This window comes from Saccopteryx leptura, chromosome X (genome assembly GCF_036850995.1).
Source record: "Saccopteryx leptura isolate mSacLep1 chromosome X, mSacLep1_pri_phased_curated, whole genome shotgun sequence".
NCBI lineage: Eukaryota > Metazoa > Chordata > Mammalia > Chiroptera > Emballonuridae > Saccopteryx > Saccopteryx leptura.
Window position 1 is genome coordinate 4,362,563 of NC_089516.1, and position 17,342 is coordinate 4,379,904.

The 17,342-nt window shown below is 41.0% G+C and overlaps 1 protein-coding gene across 6 annotated transcripts in view; it reads right to left on the reverse strand.

The window, feature by feature from the left end:
* Positions 1-17,342, reverse strand: part of MID1 (midline 1) — a 338,615-nt gene that overhangs the window by 17,451 nt on the left and 303,822 nt on the right. For all 6 annotated transcript variants that reach the window (XM_066356335.1, XM_066356338.1, XM_066356337.1 and 3 more), the window contains 2 exons: positions 12,961-13,109; positions 4,821-4,948 (listed from right to left, as the gene is read on the reverse strand). In XM_066356335.1, the coding sequence (XP_066212432.1) occupies positions 4,821-4,948; positions 12,961-13,109 (277 nt within the window). The remainder of the gene's footprint in view (positions 1-4,820; positions 4,949-12,960; positions 13,110-17,342) is intronic.

Consider the following 17,342-nt stretch of genomic DNA (forward strand, 5'->3'; position numbering starts at 1 on the left):
CAAATATTCATGGCCATGTTCCATTAAGACTTTATTTACAAACACAAGTGAGGACTAGATTTGGCCTGTGAGCCCAAGTTTGCCAACCTCTCATCTGTGAGGCCACATAACTTTGAAAGATTTTAATTAAACATAAATGAATGGAGAATACCCTAACTTGAGAGAGTAGATTAAACTCAGTTAGTTCAAAAGTAAATATTATGGGATAAAAGTGTTAATAAAATTATATAGGTTTCAAGTATACAAATTCCATAATACATATTTATATTTTAAATTGCACCCAATTAGAGAAAAATACCAGTTTGTTATCCCATAACAAATAAGCCAAATAACTGTTTGAAATTTTTCTTTCATTAGATATTTTGATACCTTATAAAAAGATCTTATTATTGTGGCCCTATTTTCTTCTCATTTTTCAATTTATAGGTGATATTTGAAATTAAGAACAAGATTAACAATACATCCTCTCTAAGAAGTATATTTTCCTTCCCAAAGGAAAACATGACTCTTTGGCATTTGGTTAACTTTATCACTGGAGAAGACTGCTGTTTTATGTCTTAAACACTTTCTGGAGCAGAAAAGTCTAAATCCTACCAAAATAATGATTTTAAATTGACTTCTACTGGATTGATTTCAGTGACTGGTTTTATGAGAAGAGTTTGTGAACAAGAAAAAGACTAGGCAGGGAGTGCTCCACACTGGCAATAATATTTTAGATCAGGGGTTGGCAAACTAGGGCTTTGGGCCAAATCTGGCCCACTGCCTGTTTTTGTAAATAAAGTTTTATTGGAACACGGCCAGGCTCATTCATTGATGTATGGTCTATGGCTGCTTTTGTGCAACAGTGGAGTTGAGCTGTTGTGACCGTATGTACTATACAGGCTAAAATATTTACCATCTGGCCCTTTACAGTCAAAGTTTGCCAACCCCTGGTTTAGAGAATCAACCCGGGCCTTTATTCCTACTCTCTGTATACGGGTAGCTAACATCAAAAAGAGAAACATATCTGCATTCTATAGAATAGTAGGAACCTTTGCTTACACTATGGCAGAGTTCTTTTATGCTCTAAATTTTGATTAGGATTCACTAGTCCTAAACAAATCCCAAAAGAGAAAAAAGTCTATGAAAATGATAAATGTAAAATTCTGACTATTTTAGTATTCATCACTTTGCCACCTGAATACATATCCAGGACAAGTATCGGATGAAACAAGTGACTTTTATGTCTGCTGTATAAAGTCAATTAGCACAGCTTGGTCCATTGGTTATTGAGTACCTATCCGTGGCAGGCACTGCACTAAGTTGAACATTAACAATAAGTTGAACATTACAGCATTCTTCCTGGAATATGTATTTATACATTTGTCTCCTAAAGCAGCTATATGCAGGCTTTAGTGTCATGTACTGTGACTAGGATGTGGACAAACAGGGACAGCCTTCAGGAAATGCACTGTGTGGGGGAGGGCGGCTGCATTGCCAAGCACGCTTATTGTCTGTGTGGCCTCTGTCAGGGTGGGTCGCCCTGCATGGATCAGTGGAGAAATACTCATTTTCCCATACTCTAAATAGTTCATTGAATTATTTCCCCATCAACCATTGTGGAAAGATTTTGTCCTTTCTGCTTGAAATCTATGATTAAAGAAAACTTATGTTCAAAATAGGCAAGTGACTGTGAGATACATGGCAGTAGCTGCAGTCAGGGAGGAAATGTCACCTCTCCGGGCTATTAACTTGACATACCACTTGAAGGCATGTCACAGGGAAAAAAAATCTTGTTTTTACAGTCAGGCAGGCTAACCTTGTTTTGATTAGAAATCCAATGGTTACGTCCTGAAAAGTCAATACCCAATTACTGCAAATGAGAACAGGAGCATGCTGCCAATTTCAATATTCAGGACATTGGTACCCAAACTGGGATTTTCTTGCCTCTATCATAAACAGGACATGAGAAATGGTGGGCTAATACTCCACAAACAGTTCATTTCCTGCTTACAAATGTCTGATAAACTATTTGGACTTGGCAATATCAGCCAAGCATCATATGTTATGGCCAGAATTGATGTTATGTCTAGAAATGGGCCAAATTTGTGTTTGAGGTTGACAGCTAAGAAGGCATAATAGCAGGTACCCCATATGGTCTTTAGTTTGGCATAAACAGCCATCGGGATGATATATGGTGTTCATGTTACTAGTCAGTGCAAACTGCTTCCACAACTTCCCCTTTAATCAGTACTTTGGCATTCACATAGAGATCAGAATGAGCATACATCACTGAAATACTATTAAACAATTATTGGGAGATGGGGAGGACATAGTCTTGTCAACAAGACACCGACTTTGTGCAGAGTGGCCATGTGCTCAGCCAAACAGTTTTTCAGTCTTTTCTGCCCTTGGGCACGACCTTGCAGCATGGATCGGGCCCACAAGACACAAGCGGAAGTCTGCTAGATGGGTCTTCCGAGCAAACTTTTTGTTTTCCTGGTAAACAAAGGCAAACTTGGCTGGCAGAGCTTTTTGTCATCACTTCCCCTATGCCCCTCTCTTTTTGTCTGTAACTGCACTGCAATACTTGCTGGGGGAGCTGTCATGTTGTGATCATGTGGCCGACCAACAAGCAACACAATGAAGGCAGCAGAGCAGAGAAAGAGAAAGCCTGGGCCCCAAGGGCATCACCGCGCTGCTGCGCAGCATCAGACCGTGCACCTCCGGTCTCCTGTTTTTCCTTGACCGCTTTAGTCACTGCTAGCTGGGTTTTCTGTTGTTGTAACCATACTCATTACCAAATGATATTAAAAAACAAAGATCTTAAACAGGACACCATCATGAAAAACAGCTCAGCCAGAGAACGTTCTAGACCTGGGCTAATACAGGAGCCACAAACTACAGGTGGCTCTTTTCAATTTCAATTAAATTTAACACAAATAAAAGTAAAAACTCGCTTTCCACATTTCAAGGTTTCTACAGCCCCATGTAGCTAGCAGCTACCATATTGTACAGTACAGATGGAGACTGCTTCTATCATCATATAAAGTGCTGGTAGATAGTATTAGTTTAGATAAATCTCACAGTTAAAAACTTAAAAAAAAAAGGATGGCATTATATTCATAAATACTTGAAACCAGGCTTGGCTTTTTATGGTAAATCCTTTGTGAATAGATTTCTTTCTTCTGTAATCGGAGTGGCATGGTTTGAAAGAACAATGACAGCTGAGGTTTGAGGGATGACTTGCCATTCTTGTAAACGCACAAAGGCGAAAACAGCACCTCAGGTCCTTGCAAAGAAAAAACCGATCTTCTGAGTACACCGCTCCTTCAATCTAGAACCCCTTGCTTTCTGTGTGGACTATAAGAACAAGAGTCACACAGTGCTTCCTCACTCCGGCCCCGCTTTTTCGCAAACACGCACACGTGCAATCCGAGTGGAGAAGCTGATACTGTGCTGTTGGGGACATGGTCTCTCGAGGGCTACACAGCCTGAGCTGACAGCACACATCTGGCTTCCCTGTATCCGTGGAGCCTTCCTGCAGTTACAGGCAGTGGTGACTTTGGCTAACACAAACAAGCTCGTCTAAACAGTCCACATTATACCAGCAAATGCTTTCAGTCCTCACTTTACAGGTTAACAGCAAATAAATGTGGAAGCATGGTTAGGAATAGGAGTCGCCTGAAGTTTTCCTTTATTGTTGCTGCTTTGGTTTTTAAGCTTGATCCCCCCTCCCTCCCTCCAATCATGCCTATTAGAAAGCACAGGATTGAAACATGGTACCAGGAATTCAAACCTGATTTGGGGCATGTTTGCATGGCAACCTTTACTAAGATGAAATTCAGTGTTTTACTAGAAAGAGTAGAGGTCTTTAGAGTCTGTACACACTCAAGCCGAATCCTGCTTCTGCAGCTCTATCACAACCTGACCTCCAGCAAGAATAACCTCCATCATTTGAAAAATGAGGATTAGGATCCTCTACCTCAATTCGACGCTACAAAAATTAAACAAGGTCACAAATATAAAAAGCTAGAGCAAGGTAATGTTAGCTATCAAAGTTAGCTATCTTTTTCCTCCACCAAGGAACTGTAAGAGATGCCTCGCTGATGTGAAGTGGGAAATACCCACGCTACCCTGAGTAACTCTCTGATGACCAACAAGTCTACTACTTGTGTTACCCATACTCTGAGAGTGAGGGAAATGCTGGTAAGTGATTTTTGTTTTGTTTTGTATTTTTCCAAAGTGAGAAGCAGGGAGGCAGTCAGACTCCTGCATGCGCCCGACCGGGATCCACCCAGCATGTCCACCAGAAGGCGATGCTCTGCCCATCTGGGGTGTTGCTCCACTGTGGCCAGAGCCATTCTAGTGCCTGAGGTGGAGGCCATGGAGCCATCCTCAGTGCCTGGGTCAACTTTGCTCCAATGGAGCCTTGGCTGTAGGAGGGGAAGAGAGAGACAGAGAGAAAGGAGAGGGGGAAGGGTGGAGAAGCAGATGGGCGCTTCTCCTGTGTGCCCTGGCTGGGAATCGAACCTGGGACTTCCACACGCTGGGCCAACACTCTACCACTGAACCAACCAGCCAGGGTCAGTAAGTATGCTTTTAATGATTGAAATTCTCTTTTTTTCCTGCATCCTCAATCAGTCTTGTATTGTGTTTTTTCTTGGTTTGTTGTTGTTGTTGTTGTTGAAGAAAAAGAGTGTCATAAATTGTTTCTGGGAATACTAGACTCCGTTCCTAAATCATAAGCATACATCTTGTGTTTTAGGGAAATTTATCTGGTGGCAAAGTATTTGTATCATTGAATATGCACAACATCAAAAAACCCACAAAGACAATACCTGTAAGATAATCCAGACATTCTAGCAATTTCTTCTCTCGGGAAAAGTCTAAGGCAAAGGTATCAAAGGTGTCGTTGAGGTTGATTTCAGGAATGAGAACCTGGGATGATGCAGTTGCCATGGAGACTCTGTAATTTGAACAAAGCAACTTTTTAGAAATGTCAAGATGGCTTTCGCTAAACCTGCATAGGAATGATAAAGCTCATAGAAAAGAAATATCATTTAAAAATAGTGCTGTTTTTACACGTGAGCCTTAAAAGTATTCTCAGAACAGCACAGCACAGTGACACAAGGCAAATGAACTCAAGCTTACAGCAAAGGAACCGGAAAAACAGCAGAATGGCTTTCCCTTCCTTTTTACTATCAGGGAAAAAAGTCCCCATGGAGGCGAAAGAATATTCATATTTCATGTCGCTGTGTATTCAACAGCCTGGCCCCATCACATTGAACGAACCACAGCGAGGAGCGCATAGCTGCAGGCCTTTCTTCACACATCTGTCTGGGAAACTGTTTGTTCCTTCCAGACTCGACCCTGCTCCACTTCAAAGAGGAGTCTCCAAAATTTCAAACTGCATAAAAGGCAAAGTGAAGATTAAAAAAGAATGTTTCCAGATATTGGATTAGTTTAATCAATTACTAGCCTCTCTCTAAAATAAACATTAAAAAAAGAGTTTTTGTCTGGCTCGTTTTTATTTCCCTTGTATTCATTTTCTTGTGCCATATTCCCAGCAGATGGCATGGAAAATATTCATGAGCGTTCTTTCAAATTCTCCCAATGGCTACACTGTTTCTCCTCTTCATTTAGTGTTGCTGGCTAGATTTCTCATTTATAAACCATCATGCAAGGTATTAAGTATCAATCTCCTGCTATGGACTCTCAAGTTGATTAGTTGGAATATTTTGACTAATTAAAAAATACAAGTGATTCTCTTAAAAACAAGAAAATTGTGGCATGATGTAAACCACTACTGAGCAGATCAAACTGTGGTAGACTCGTAATTTTATTGATTCTGGTATTTCGTTGAGTTTGGTAAACATCACCAAGGACCTGCTATGTGCAGTGGGATACTGACTAGGGCAGTGTTTTCCAGCTGTTGGTATGCAGACCCATGCAGGCCCGGCAGAAGCTTTGTGCCCGTCCACCCTGACGTTGTATGAAGGTTTCAAAAATCACTGATGTAAGGTGCTAGGAATGTTTGAGCAAAGACACAACTTTGAAATGATTTAGCTCTAAATCTAGTTACTTATTTTCTAATTAAGGGCACTGATACTCAGGTATACAAGGCCACAAAGCTACCTGCTACCTGGCAACAGCCAGGAGAATTCCAGGCCTGTACTCTTCCTTTTTTTTTTTTTTTTTTTTTTTTTTTTTTTTACACAGAGACAGAGAGAGTGAGTCAGAGAGAGGGATAGACAGGGACAGACAGACAGGAATGGAGAGATGAGAAGTATCAATCATTAGTTTTTCGTTGCGTATTGTGACACCTTAGTTGTTCATTGATTGCTTTCTGATATGTGCCTTGACCGTGGGCCTTCAGCAGACCGAGTAACCCCTTGCTCGAGCCAGCGACCTTGGGTCCAAGCTGGTGAGCTTTTTGCTCAAACCAGATGAGCCCGCGCTCAAGCTGGCAACCTCGGGGTCTCGAACCTGGGTCCTCGGCATCCCAGTCCGACGCTCTATCCACTGCGCCACCGCCTGGTCAGGCTATACTCTTCCTTTTAATCTAGAAAAATGTCTTCTTGGTTACTCCAAGAGTTCTATCTCCTCTTACATTCCCTGATGGCTCTTAAAGCTTTGGATTTTATAAAGACAATATATTTTGGCTATAAAAAATCATACCTGTCAGTGTATCAATACAATATAATATTCATCCATGACAAGGAATGAAGTACCAATACATACTACAATGTGGCTGAACCTTGAAACATTACCCTAAGGCAGTGGTTCTCAAAGTGTGCACCAGGGTGCACTGGTGCGCCCTAGAAGATTTCCAGGTGTGCCCTATGGTATTCAAGAGAAATATTCTGGGGACCATAAAACCAATGGGGTTTTTGGAGTTTAGATTTTTGGGGGACAGAGGTGTGGGGAATTGGCTGTAAGCTGACAGTCTGCCCAACCCCCCACCTCACTTGCCTGATTAGGCTGCAAAACAGTTAAGCTGTGGTGCTGGATTGTTTACACTACCCCCCATGTTCCCCAGAAAGACTGGAGGTAAGTTTCTTCTATCCTTTGTTTGGTGTAATGTTAAGATGATATGTATGGTGGGGGTTTTATGCACTCAACACAATTAAGAGTAAAAAGAGAAGAATTCTTCAATGTATTGAGGAGCAACTGAGAGTTTGCCTTTCAAATATACGCCCAAACATTGAAGAAATCTCTAGGACACATCAGGCTCATGTCTCTCATAAACACAAGAATGAAAAAACTTAACACAATCATGCCGGGACCTGCTGAATTTACTAAATCTTCCTAAGAATGTATCTGTATGTACAAAAAGATAATTTTTTGTCATTTTTTTATTTTTAACCCCTCTTTTTTATGAATTCTAAAAAACATAACAAAAAATAGTTTTGTCGTATTTATTTTGTTTAATTACCATAAAAGCACGCTTGGACTTTGTATTATTTTTCTTTAATATTTGACTTACTTATGATAACATATTTCTCAGAAATTTGTATCTAGTGTGCCTACAATTATTTGTAGGATTTAAAATGCGCCCCGACTTCAAAAAGTTTGAGAACCACTGCCCTAAGTGAAAGAAGCCAGACACAAAAGGCCACACATTATACGATCCATTTGTATGAAATGTCTGCAATAGGCAAACCTATAGAGATAAAAAGCAGATGGGTGGTTGAGAGGGGCCGAGGGGAGGGGACAATGTAGAGTGGCTGCTCATGGGTATGGGTGATAAAAATGTTTTGAAACTTGATAAGAGGCAGTAATTGTCCAATACTGTGAATGCACTAGATGCCACTGACTTGTATATATTAAAATGGTTAATTTTGTTGTGTGGATTGCACTTCAATAAAAACAACTTCCACCTATGAAATGCTCAAAATCTCTAGAAATAAAGTTTCTATAACTGCATTTCTATACGCAATGAAAAAGTTCCTATAATTTCTGGTGCATTTTCAGTGCTACAGTGGGAGAGAAATAGAAGGAAAAATCCACAATGTAATAGTCAGAATGACATTGGGTCCAGAAGAAACGTTTCAAGTGTTTGAATAAGAGTGGAGAAGCTAAACCCCCTGCCTGAATCTTTTCACCAAGAAGCAGTGATAACAGAGTTGTGATTTTGCTTGCTAAATATTGCACCCAAGAGAATTGGGCTAATTCTAGTGACTAACAACGCTAATTTAAACTAATGGAGAAAGGTATGGTTGTTAGGCATTTTTTCCATAGATGGTGAAACTGTATTTTATAAATGCTTTCCTTATGACCCATAAACACAAAAACTCCTTAAAATCCAGAGAGCGCCTAGGATGTTCAACAAATACTTACTGAGCCCTCAAAGTATGCCATGTACTGAAGAGCCCAAAATATCTGCAACAATGCAGAAAAGTTTAAAGAAATACTATACACCTGAAATGAATACAACATAATATTGACTGTAAACTCTAAATGAAAAAAAAATGCTAGTGACATTTGAACTCCTCAAATAAAAATTTCAAAGTAAGCCTGACCAGGCAGTGGCGCAGTGGATAGAGCGTCGGACTGGGATGCAGAGGACCCAGGTTCGAGACCCCGAGGTCGCCAGCTTGAGCACGGGCTCATCTGGTTTGAGCAAAAAGCCCACCAGCTTGAACCCAAGGTCGCTGGCTCCAGCAAGGGGCTACTCAGTCTGCTGAAGGCTCGCGGTCAAGGCACATATGAGAAAGCAATCAATGAGCAACTAAGGTGTTGCAACGCGCAATGAAAAACTAATGATTGATGGTTCTCATCTCTCTCCGTTTCTGTCTGTCTGTCCTTGTCTATCCTTCTCTCTGACTCACTCTCTGTCTCTGTAAAAAAAAAAAATCAAAGTGAAACTTTAATTAATTCTGTTTCAGATGCAATTCTGTAGGGAGAATTACAATGAGTTACTATGAAACAAGCACCTAACTTTTGATGGCGTTTCCCTGTCATGCACACATGACACAGATCTTGTGCTCACGGGTCAGAGGGTCTCAATTGCTCTGAGCAGATAACCTTGATTTAGCACCTCTTATGTCCAGTGGCAGAAGCCTCTGTTTAGGCTCATCCAAAATAGATTCCATTCCTAATTTCTCCTGGTTCTGTGGTCCACAACCAAATAAAACATGCTTTGGTCAAGTGACACTGTTAAAAATGCCTGCCTTTTGATGGTGGGAACTTTGGAGAGTGAGAATGGAAAGGATGAAAGTTCCTAGGCCTGGGAGGCAAAGACTGACAGCTGGACTCTTTGGAGATTACTGCAGCTTTTAATGCCAACACATTTTTTGATGGAAGGAAAGATATTTATCTTTGGCTACAATTTCAATTTCTTAATTGGAGTGACAGGCAAGAGGAGATCTGCCAAATTCAACATTTTAGGCCATGTTTTTATTCCCCAAATCCTTGTTGCCTATCTTGTGACCTTTCAGATAAGTTTCCAAAATCCACCTGGATCATCAATGTGTGACACTTTCTCAATTCCTCACTCTTACAGCGCATGTGTGCATACACGTGTGCGCATGTTTGTTGGTATGTGTATTAAGCTCTTAACATATTGGGGAAAATAAGGGCATTGTGTTATAGCTTGATGCTTAAGAGGGTGGGCTGCACATTCCTCCTTGTTTCTATATCTACTTTGATGCTCCTCATCTCTATGACACTCAGTTGCTAGCAGCCACATGGGGTTACTTTCCCAGAAGATGGGATATGTCTAGAGCTACACTGTTCACAGAGGTAGCTGCTCTACCATCCCTGCTTAATACCCACCCCACTCCTGTGCCCAACCCTGATAATGGCACTTAACTAGGCCTCTCGGGTGAGCAGTCTACAATGCACATCACCATGGTAAAACCTGGTAAGGTCTCACAGAAACAAAATGTGGCTTACTTTGCTCAGCTCAGGATTTCCCAAGTGCATTTGGGTCAAGAGCCTTGTTGTTGTTGTTGTGTTTTTTTTTTGTTGTTGTTTTTTTTTTTTTTTTTTTAAAGAGAGGAGAGGGAGAGACAGAGAGAGAGAAGGGGGGGAGGAGCTGGAAGCATCAACTCCCATATGTGCCTTGACCAGGCAAGCCCAGGGTTTTGAACCGGCGACCTCAGCATTTCCAGGTCGACGCTTTATCCACTGCGCCACCACAGGTCAGGCCAGCCTTGTTGTTGTTTTAATAGCAATTAGCACCCTGCAGAACAGACTTCAAAAACCATTTATCACATGTGCCCTGATTCTTAGAATCAAGTGACATCTTTCCAGAACTGACAACTGGAGTTATTGGCTTTGTAGTCAGGGAGTCTGATGGATCCTTGAACTGACTGTGCTGGCGAGGGATAAAGGGATCTGAGAGCCTCCTACAAGCTTTGACAAATGCATAATATTAAGAGAAAATTTTCTTTAACTACCCTTTTGACGTAAATAATTTGCTACTAAAAGTGATTTTAAAATAGACAAAGACTGGCACTGAAATAAAGACACACAGGAAGGGTCATACTGACATACTAAAACATGAAAAGAGAAATGTAACAAACATTATGGAACAGCTACGATGCTTCATGCCTGTTCTCCCTAGTCGCCAGCAAAGCTACCACAACTACTGATAGAAGTAGCTATTGTGAGCCCAGTTTTCTAAGTAGACAATGACTCATGAATAAATCCAAAGGATAACCATTATGAAGTGGCAGCACTGGGATTTGAACCCAGGTTTCCCGACTCCTAGTCTAAGCCTAGTGCCCTTTTACTGCATTTCAGTTGCTGGAAAAAGAGAAAGGCTCAGGAATCGACCAAGAGGATTGACAAATATAGACAGAGAGAGGGGAGTTGCAGAAACAGGGGCGCAAAGACCCCTAGCACATTTGTGCAGGCACTGTATTATATATTCATACTTGATGGCGGTTTAGAAAGGTCAGCTTTCTAATGCCTGGGTTTAGTGAATAGTTTAGCTTATTTTACATAATCTTATAAAAGTCTGCATATAATCACACCAAGAACTACACATTAGTGAGGCCTGAGAATATACTCTTGTACAAGTCATTTATAGAAAGAGAAATTAGTCATGTTCCCATTCTTGATGACTAGGCTTGTTAGAGGTAGAGCTGAATGGAACCAGAATGCAACCTGGTATGTGAGAGATCACACGTGGGCATTTGCGTGTGGATGTTGTACTTCAAATGCAGGGCTCCTTTCAGGATGTTCTATCTTAACTGTTCTGGGGTCACATTCTCTCCCCTCGCTAGGTGAGAATTTTTTCATTATACTTGCTCTAATTTTAGGGACTGCTGAGAAGTGCAGCTCACACTGGCCACTTAATCTGGACAGCTCATGATTTATAGCTGGAGAAAAGCACTCTTGGATCCCGTTGGAAACCATGATGTAAGTGTAACCACTGTCTAGTAGAGTGTCCTGGGTACACTGCAGTACTACTGCTGTTTGCAGCTTTTAATTTTCAGATGACTATAAAACAGTTGGATACAGTCCTGACAAGAGCAGCAGACAAACACTTGGAACCTAGGAGTCATGAGGAAAGAAACTGGCTTCTCTTAGAGAAGGGAGATCATTCTAAGGATATAAAAAGGATGATAATTAGCTCTTATTCACGTGCTCTGGAAGAGATACATGTCTAAGCAGTCACAGAAGAAAATTTTCTCAAGTATAAGGAGTAACACAATGAAGCCAGTTGGATACTAGACCAGACTTATAAAAATACTGTGCATTATTGTCAATGAAAGGACAGTGAAAATGAAAATATCTATGCCTACCTCTATGTGATCATTTATCACATAAAATTAGCACAGTCTCTAACACAAGCAAGTACACAATAAATGTTAGTTTTCTTATTCCTTCCTTGAAGAAATTCAAGTCCTAAGATGTTATTTCTTTCCGCTAGGCCAGGGGTTGGCAAAGTACAGCCCGTGAGCCAAATCTGGCCCGCTGCCTGTTTTTGTAAATGGTTCATCAGAACACAGCCCCGTCCTTTCGGTTCCATATCATCTGTGCAGGCTATGTGGAGCTACAATGGCAGACCTGAATAGTTATGACCAAGATCTTATAATCAGCATAACTGTAAGTGCTTACTTTCTGGTCCTTTACAGGAAAAGTTTGTACACTCCTGCATTAGGAGAAAGACAAGCATGAATGAGCTCTCTGGGGTTTTCTAGTGATAGGATTCTGCTATTGCTTTATAGAAGGGGCTGGTGACTATGGAAATTAGAATGAATAAACAATCCAGACCATTGGCATAGATTGGAGATGTCACTAAGGAGTGTTCACTGCTTTTCTTTGGCTCCACCAGAATTGCTCTAGCTGTTTGCATCGGCGAAAGTTAGTAATTTTTATGCCAATCAGCTGTGTACTGAAGGAGCACTGACCCTGCCAGTTTTACTGCTGAGCTAGACATTCACATGCTGTCAGTTTTATGTTCCCTATCCTGGAAAAAAGGGTATTTTAAAAGCAGGAGGTATGAGATTGACAGTTTGGTCCTTTCTCTCCTATGTGAGCTGGCCTTGACCTTTTCAGGAGCAGTGGAGCTTCTCAAACAAATAGAAACAGGCCTAACAGAGAACACTGGACCACTTCTCTTTAGCAGATGAGCCCTGAGATGAAAGAAAAGATTCCCTTTTATGTGTTTGCCTTCCAATTGTTTACTATCAAGTATGCAATAAGATCAGGTCTGAGAGTCACAATACATGCTGTTTCAGTGCCATCATAAGCTTTTTCTGCACTAAAATCAGGTAGAGTTTATTCTTTCCAACTGGTGGACTCTTTTTTCAAAGGCTTAAACTCCAGGTTCCTACTGAAAAGGCTTTGACCTATCAAAGGGAAGCTTCTTTAGTGGGAACAAAGCAACTCGAAAGCATCTCTTCTGCTGGGTACTCGGCCTTGAAAATGAAAACAAAAGCATGACAAGGGCTAGGCCAACCAATCACACTCCAGATACAGAAGCCCTGCCGCTGAAAACTTCCCAGCAGCCCCTGCACTCACCTCTCAGTGATGTTCTTAGCAGTCTGGAGGAACCGCGCATGATCATTCTCCTTCAGGGAGTGTTCCGCTTGAGAGATGAGTGATGCCGACCGCTCAATACACTGCTTGCAGTTTGCAATCTGCTGGGCCAGCTTGCGAAGCCTCATCACCTAAACAAAAAGTATATGAGGATTACACGGGTGTCCTCCTGTAGTGAAAATGCGTTGGGCTGGACCCATCTGATACGTGCCTTTTGTTGTATGTAACTCGTCCTTTAACAAAAGTTCAAAAAGTCGGCATAGAGAGATATTGAAATATGGCAATCTGTTGTGGGACTCTTGTCTTAGCTATTCTTTATCTCCTTGGAGAATTGTTGCTAATTTGTTTTATGAGGAAACACTGAATTGCGAATTGCTTCCCTGTTGAGGGGGAAACGAAGTGTTGCTCAGTGGCAAGTTACAGAGGGTCACCAGACCTCTTCCCTTGACTATTACACACAATTATCGTAAGGTCATAGAGAACCCTGGAACTTTATCTCAGTTTTTCAGCTGTGCCATCAAGAAAATAAAACACTTCTATAGGCACAAATGTATGGCTTAAGTAAAAGCCATTTTCTAAAAAGTTCTTTGCAATCCATGTTATAAACTTGTGATATAAAAACATTAGGTAGTGCTACTTCCCCACCTATCTAAAACTCACGTGTTAAATGAACAGAAAGGGAGCATTTTTCCCATTGATTAATATTTTTCCTGTTGAGCAGATGAGAGAAAGCCAAAAAAAGCACAGCTGGACCATTTCCCCTTGCCGGGCACGTCATTTCCAGGCACTTTGTGCTTTCTTGATAACCAAGACTATTTTGATAAGCATTTCCCAGTCGGGATAAAAATGCATGCTTGGTTCCAACCTCCATTCCAATTCCTGATTCTGTCTTACTAGAAAACGACCCTCAAACGTAATTGACCATAACCTCTGGGGCAGGCCGAGATAAGTCCACGGTAACCCACTTGACCATTTGCTCTGGAGTTTGAAATGCGCTACGAGATGAAGCTCTCTGGCCAGAAGCCAAGATAAAATTAGACTGCTAATTGGAATCGCCGTGTGCCTAGTGCCCCCATCCACACAGCCTGGGACAGGTCTTGGCCGGCTTTGTGATCATTCCGGAATGGAAAACAGCCCCGGGTGAAAGGGTAGGGAGGAGGCCAGTTCATCTGTCTTACAGACAAGGCTGGCTCAGGCTCCCTCCAGAATTCCTGCTAACTCCAAGAAATTCTTTCTTTCTCCAAGTCATCATTATCATCCCCATGCAACTCTAATCGAAGAAAAGGAAGGAAGGAGATGTCAGAGCTGGAGGCCTCTGAGGAATGTCCAATTCCAGCTCCGGCATACTGCACAAAGCAAAGGAAATGAGCGCAGCGCCGAGAGGCAGTGGCTGCAGATAGCAGGCCAGACGGAGAAAAACTCCTGAAAGGCAACGTTTACGGAATGAAGTGTCAAAACTTTCGGGCAACCAATATGTGATCTTAAGCCTGGTAAAAGAATTAACTCATTATAATTATAGTGACCATCTGCAGCGGATTAACTGTGCTCATTTGTTGAATAAAATAACACTTATTTTAGAATTAAGCTTCTAACATCATTATCCAGAGGTGAAGTTAAGAAAAGCAGTCTAATTCAAGATATGAGAACATATCCATAAGAAATTGTCAGAGGAAGGAAGAAGAACTTCGAGTCCCTAGAAAAAACTAAGTAAATAGAATGTTTCAATATGCAACATAAGGATGCTTTTAATTCCATGGCAGAATCGGAGATGTTTAGTACAATTCTAACAAAAGAAAAATAAAGTCAAATATTCCCTCAGAGTAACTTCATGTCAATCACTTATCCTGTCGGTGTGCCTATTAGTGACTGCACAGATTGCAGATGGAACCACAATTGGGCTCCGTTTTCTTCTTTCTTTTCTTCAGTCCTAATACTGGAAATTAAAAGTGACGTCAGTGAAAAAGAAATTGAAGCAACTTGAAATGAGAGCTTCCTTTGAAAATATGGGAATGTTTTACAGAAAACAATCGTTGGCATAAATTTAATTTTAGTACAATTTCATCTGATGGCCCAGATTGGAGCTTTTCAAGCCTGGTGTGCACAAGAATCAACTGGAGATCTTTTTCTTTAAAACAAATAAAAACCATGTTGTGTGCTGTGGTCACTCTCCAATATCCTCAGTAAGGAACTAGTTGGCAGAGCAGCAGGAAAGCAGGAACCAGCATTTTAACAAGCAATGACTGTTTTCTGATCTGTAGGTAATGGATTATTAGTATGCTCAGGACTAGCATTTAAAAAACTAACTAGAACAGGAGAAGGAAGGAGAAAAGTAAGTAGCTGAGTACATTCCTGGCAGAAAGGGCAACTGATGTTTTATAAAATGTTTTGTGAGTGTGTGTCTGTGCTGAATTTTATGTCATATGTATTTCTTATTATAGGTTTCATTTTAAAAAAAAGAAGAGAAAATCACTGCTCTAAATTAGGTGTTTATAAGCTATGGTCTGGAGGCCATACCCAGCACAAAACCTGGTTGTATAAATAAAGTTTTATTGCCACTCTGACACATTCATTCGTTTATGAATCACCTATATGTCTGACTTCACACTACAACTTTGGGCAGAGGTGAGCTGTTGCAACAGAGAACATATGGCAAAGCCTAAAGTATTTATTATCTGGCCTGGATCTTTACAAAAAAAGTTTGCCAACTTAAATGATTCTGATCACATGGCACTCATTTGAACCACACTCTGTGATACATTACCCTATGGTATAGCCCTTCAGAATCAGACACTTAGCATTGAGCAAAATACTGCTTTATTCATTAGAAAACACTTTTTAATGTATTATTTGAAAAATCTGACAAGATGCGATTTGATTTTTTCAAAAAGAAATAACTAGATACTGATACATAAGAGACTCTCCGTACATATACATGTATTACTACTGCGGAGGAAACTTTTCCGACTTGGCACTGTTCCTTTGTCCTTTGGCAGTTGTGATTGGCACACTGAATTCTTGAACTCATTCCGTACTCATCATGGAAACTGTCTGTTGGAATCTCCTTTGCATGGGGACATGAGCCTATTTATGTCATTTTATTGGTTGTTTATTATACCTTACATATGATTTTACAAGTAGCCCTTTATTTTCCTTCAAATGTATTTTACATGCCTTTATCTCTAGGTAGGATTCCCACTCCAAAATTGCTATGTCCAAATAATTGATAATCATTTAACACAAATATCTGAACTGGCAATGAGGCTTGTCCTCAGCATTTCTACAAGGCTAAAGAAAAGCCTGAACATTTAGTCCAAGTTAATTATCTTAAAATTTGGAGATTTACAGTACATAGAAGCAGTGAAGAGAAGGACCTCTTTTTCTCTTTAGCTGTGGCCTTCCTCCACAGATCTGTGTCTAAACATAAAATGCATAATTTGCTTAATCTGGAATCTTCCATCAGCTTTTCATGTGTTGACATGAAATTTATCTCTTACTACTGAAGAAATAAGACAGTTTTTCCTGGGGTGTCTCATGGCTTGAGACTGCAGTTCATCTAAGTATAAAGGCTGTGAGTTATTTGTTTCAAAGAATGCACAATGTTCTGAGAGCAGGAATGGCCAGCATGTACTAACGTAGAACAACATTGCCTGCTTGGCAACCTCCCCAGTGAGAGGACTTGTGGTGAGCTTGTTCCCACCACATCTAATGGCCCTGTGATTGCTACCAGAGACGATGGAGGTCCTCACAAAGTCGATGAAATTCGTCTTCATGGTCTCCGCGACCCCACCCATTCTTCCTCCAGCTCCCCAATCCCAAGTGCTGGTCAGAGCGCCCCACGGCCCCTTCTCTGGATTCCATGTCCTCAGACTCTCCAGCCACCCCGGGCATCCTCGCTGGGCACCAAATCCGCACTCACCCTCTCTGCCCAGCACCTCAGATTTCCAGCTGTGTTGGCACCATATTCTTCTTCAAAATTTAGAACTGACCCCACATGTCTCAGTCACTCTGAAGTCCAGGGCTTGGGATCAACTAGGCCTTGGTCACGTGCCAATCAGTAACTCAAGAGAAAGCTGAACCAGGCCCTGATCTTTTCCAAGTAATGTTTGCCTTCTAAGATAACGTTCCTGAGTAAATAGGCATGTTTTTAAAAAGGGAGAAATTTCAGACAATTTAAAAAGTATTATGATCAACTTTCTTGTACACAGTACCAGTTTTACCAAATCTCAGTATTTTCATCATGTTACTGTCAGAGCTTTCAAAATGAAGTAAACTACTATTGATAGCATTGAAGCCTTTGTGTCCCTTGCTAATTTCATTCATGTCCTGTTCCAGAGGAAAACACTTGCATGAAATCAAGGTTGAAT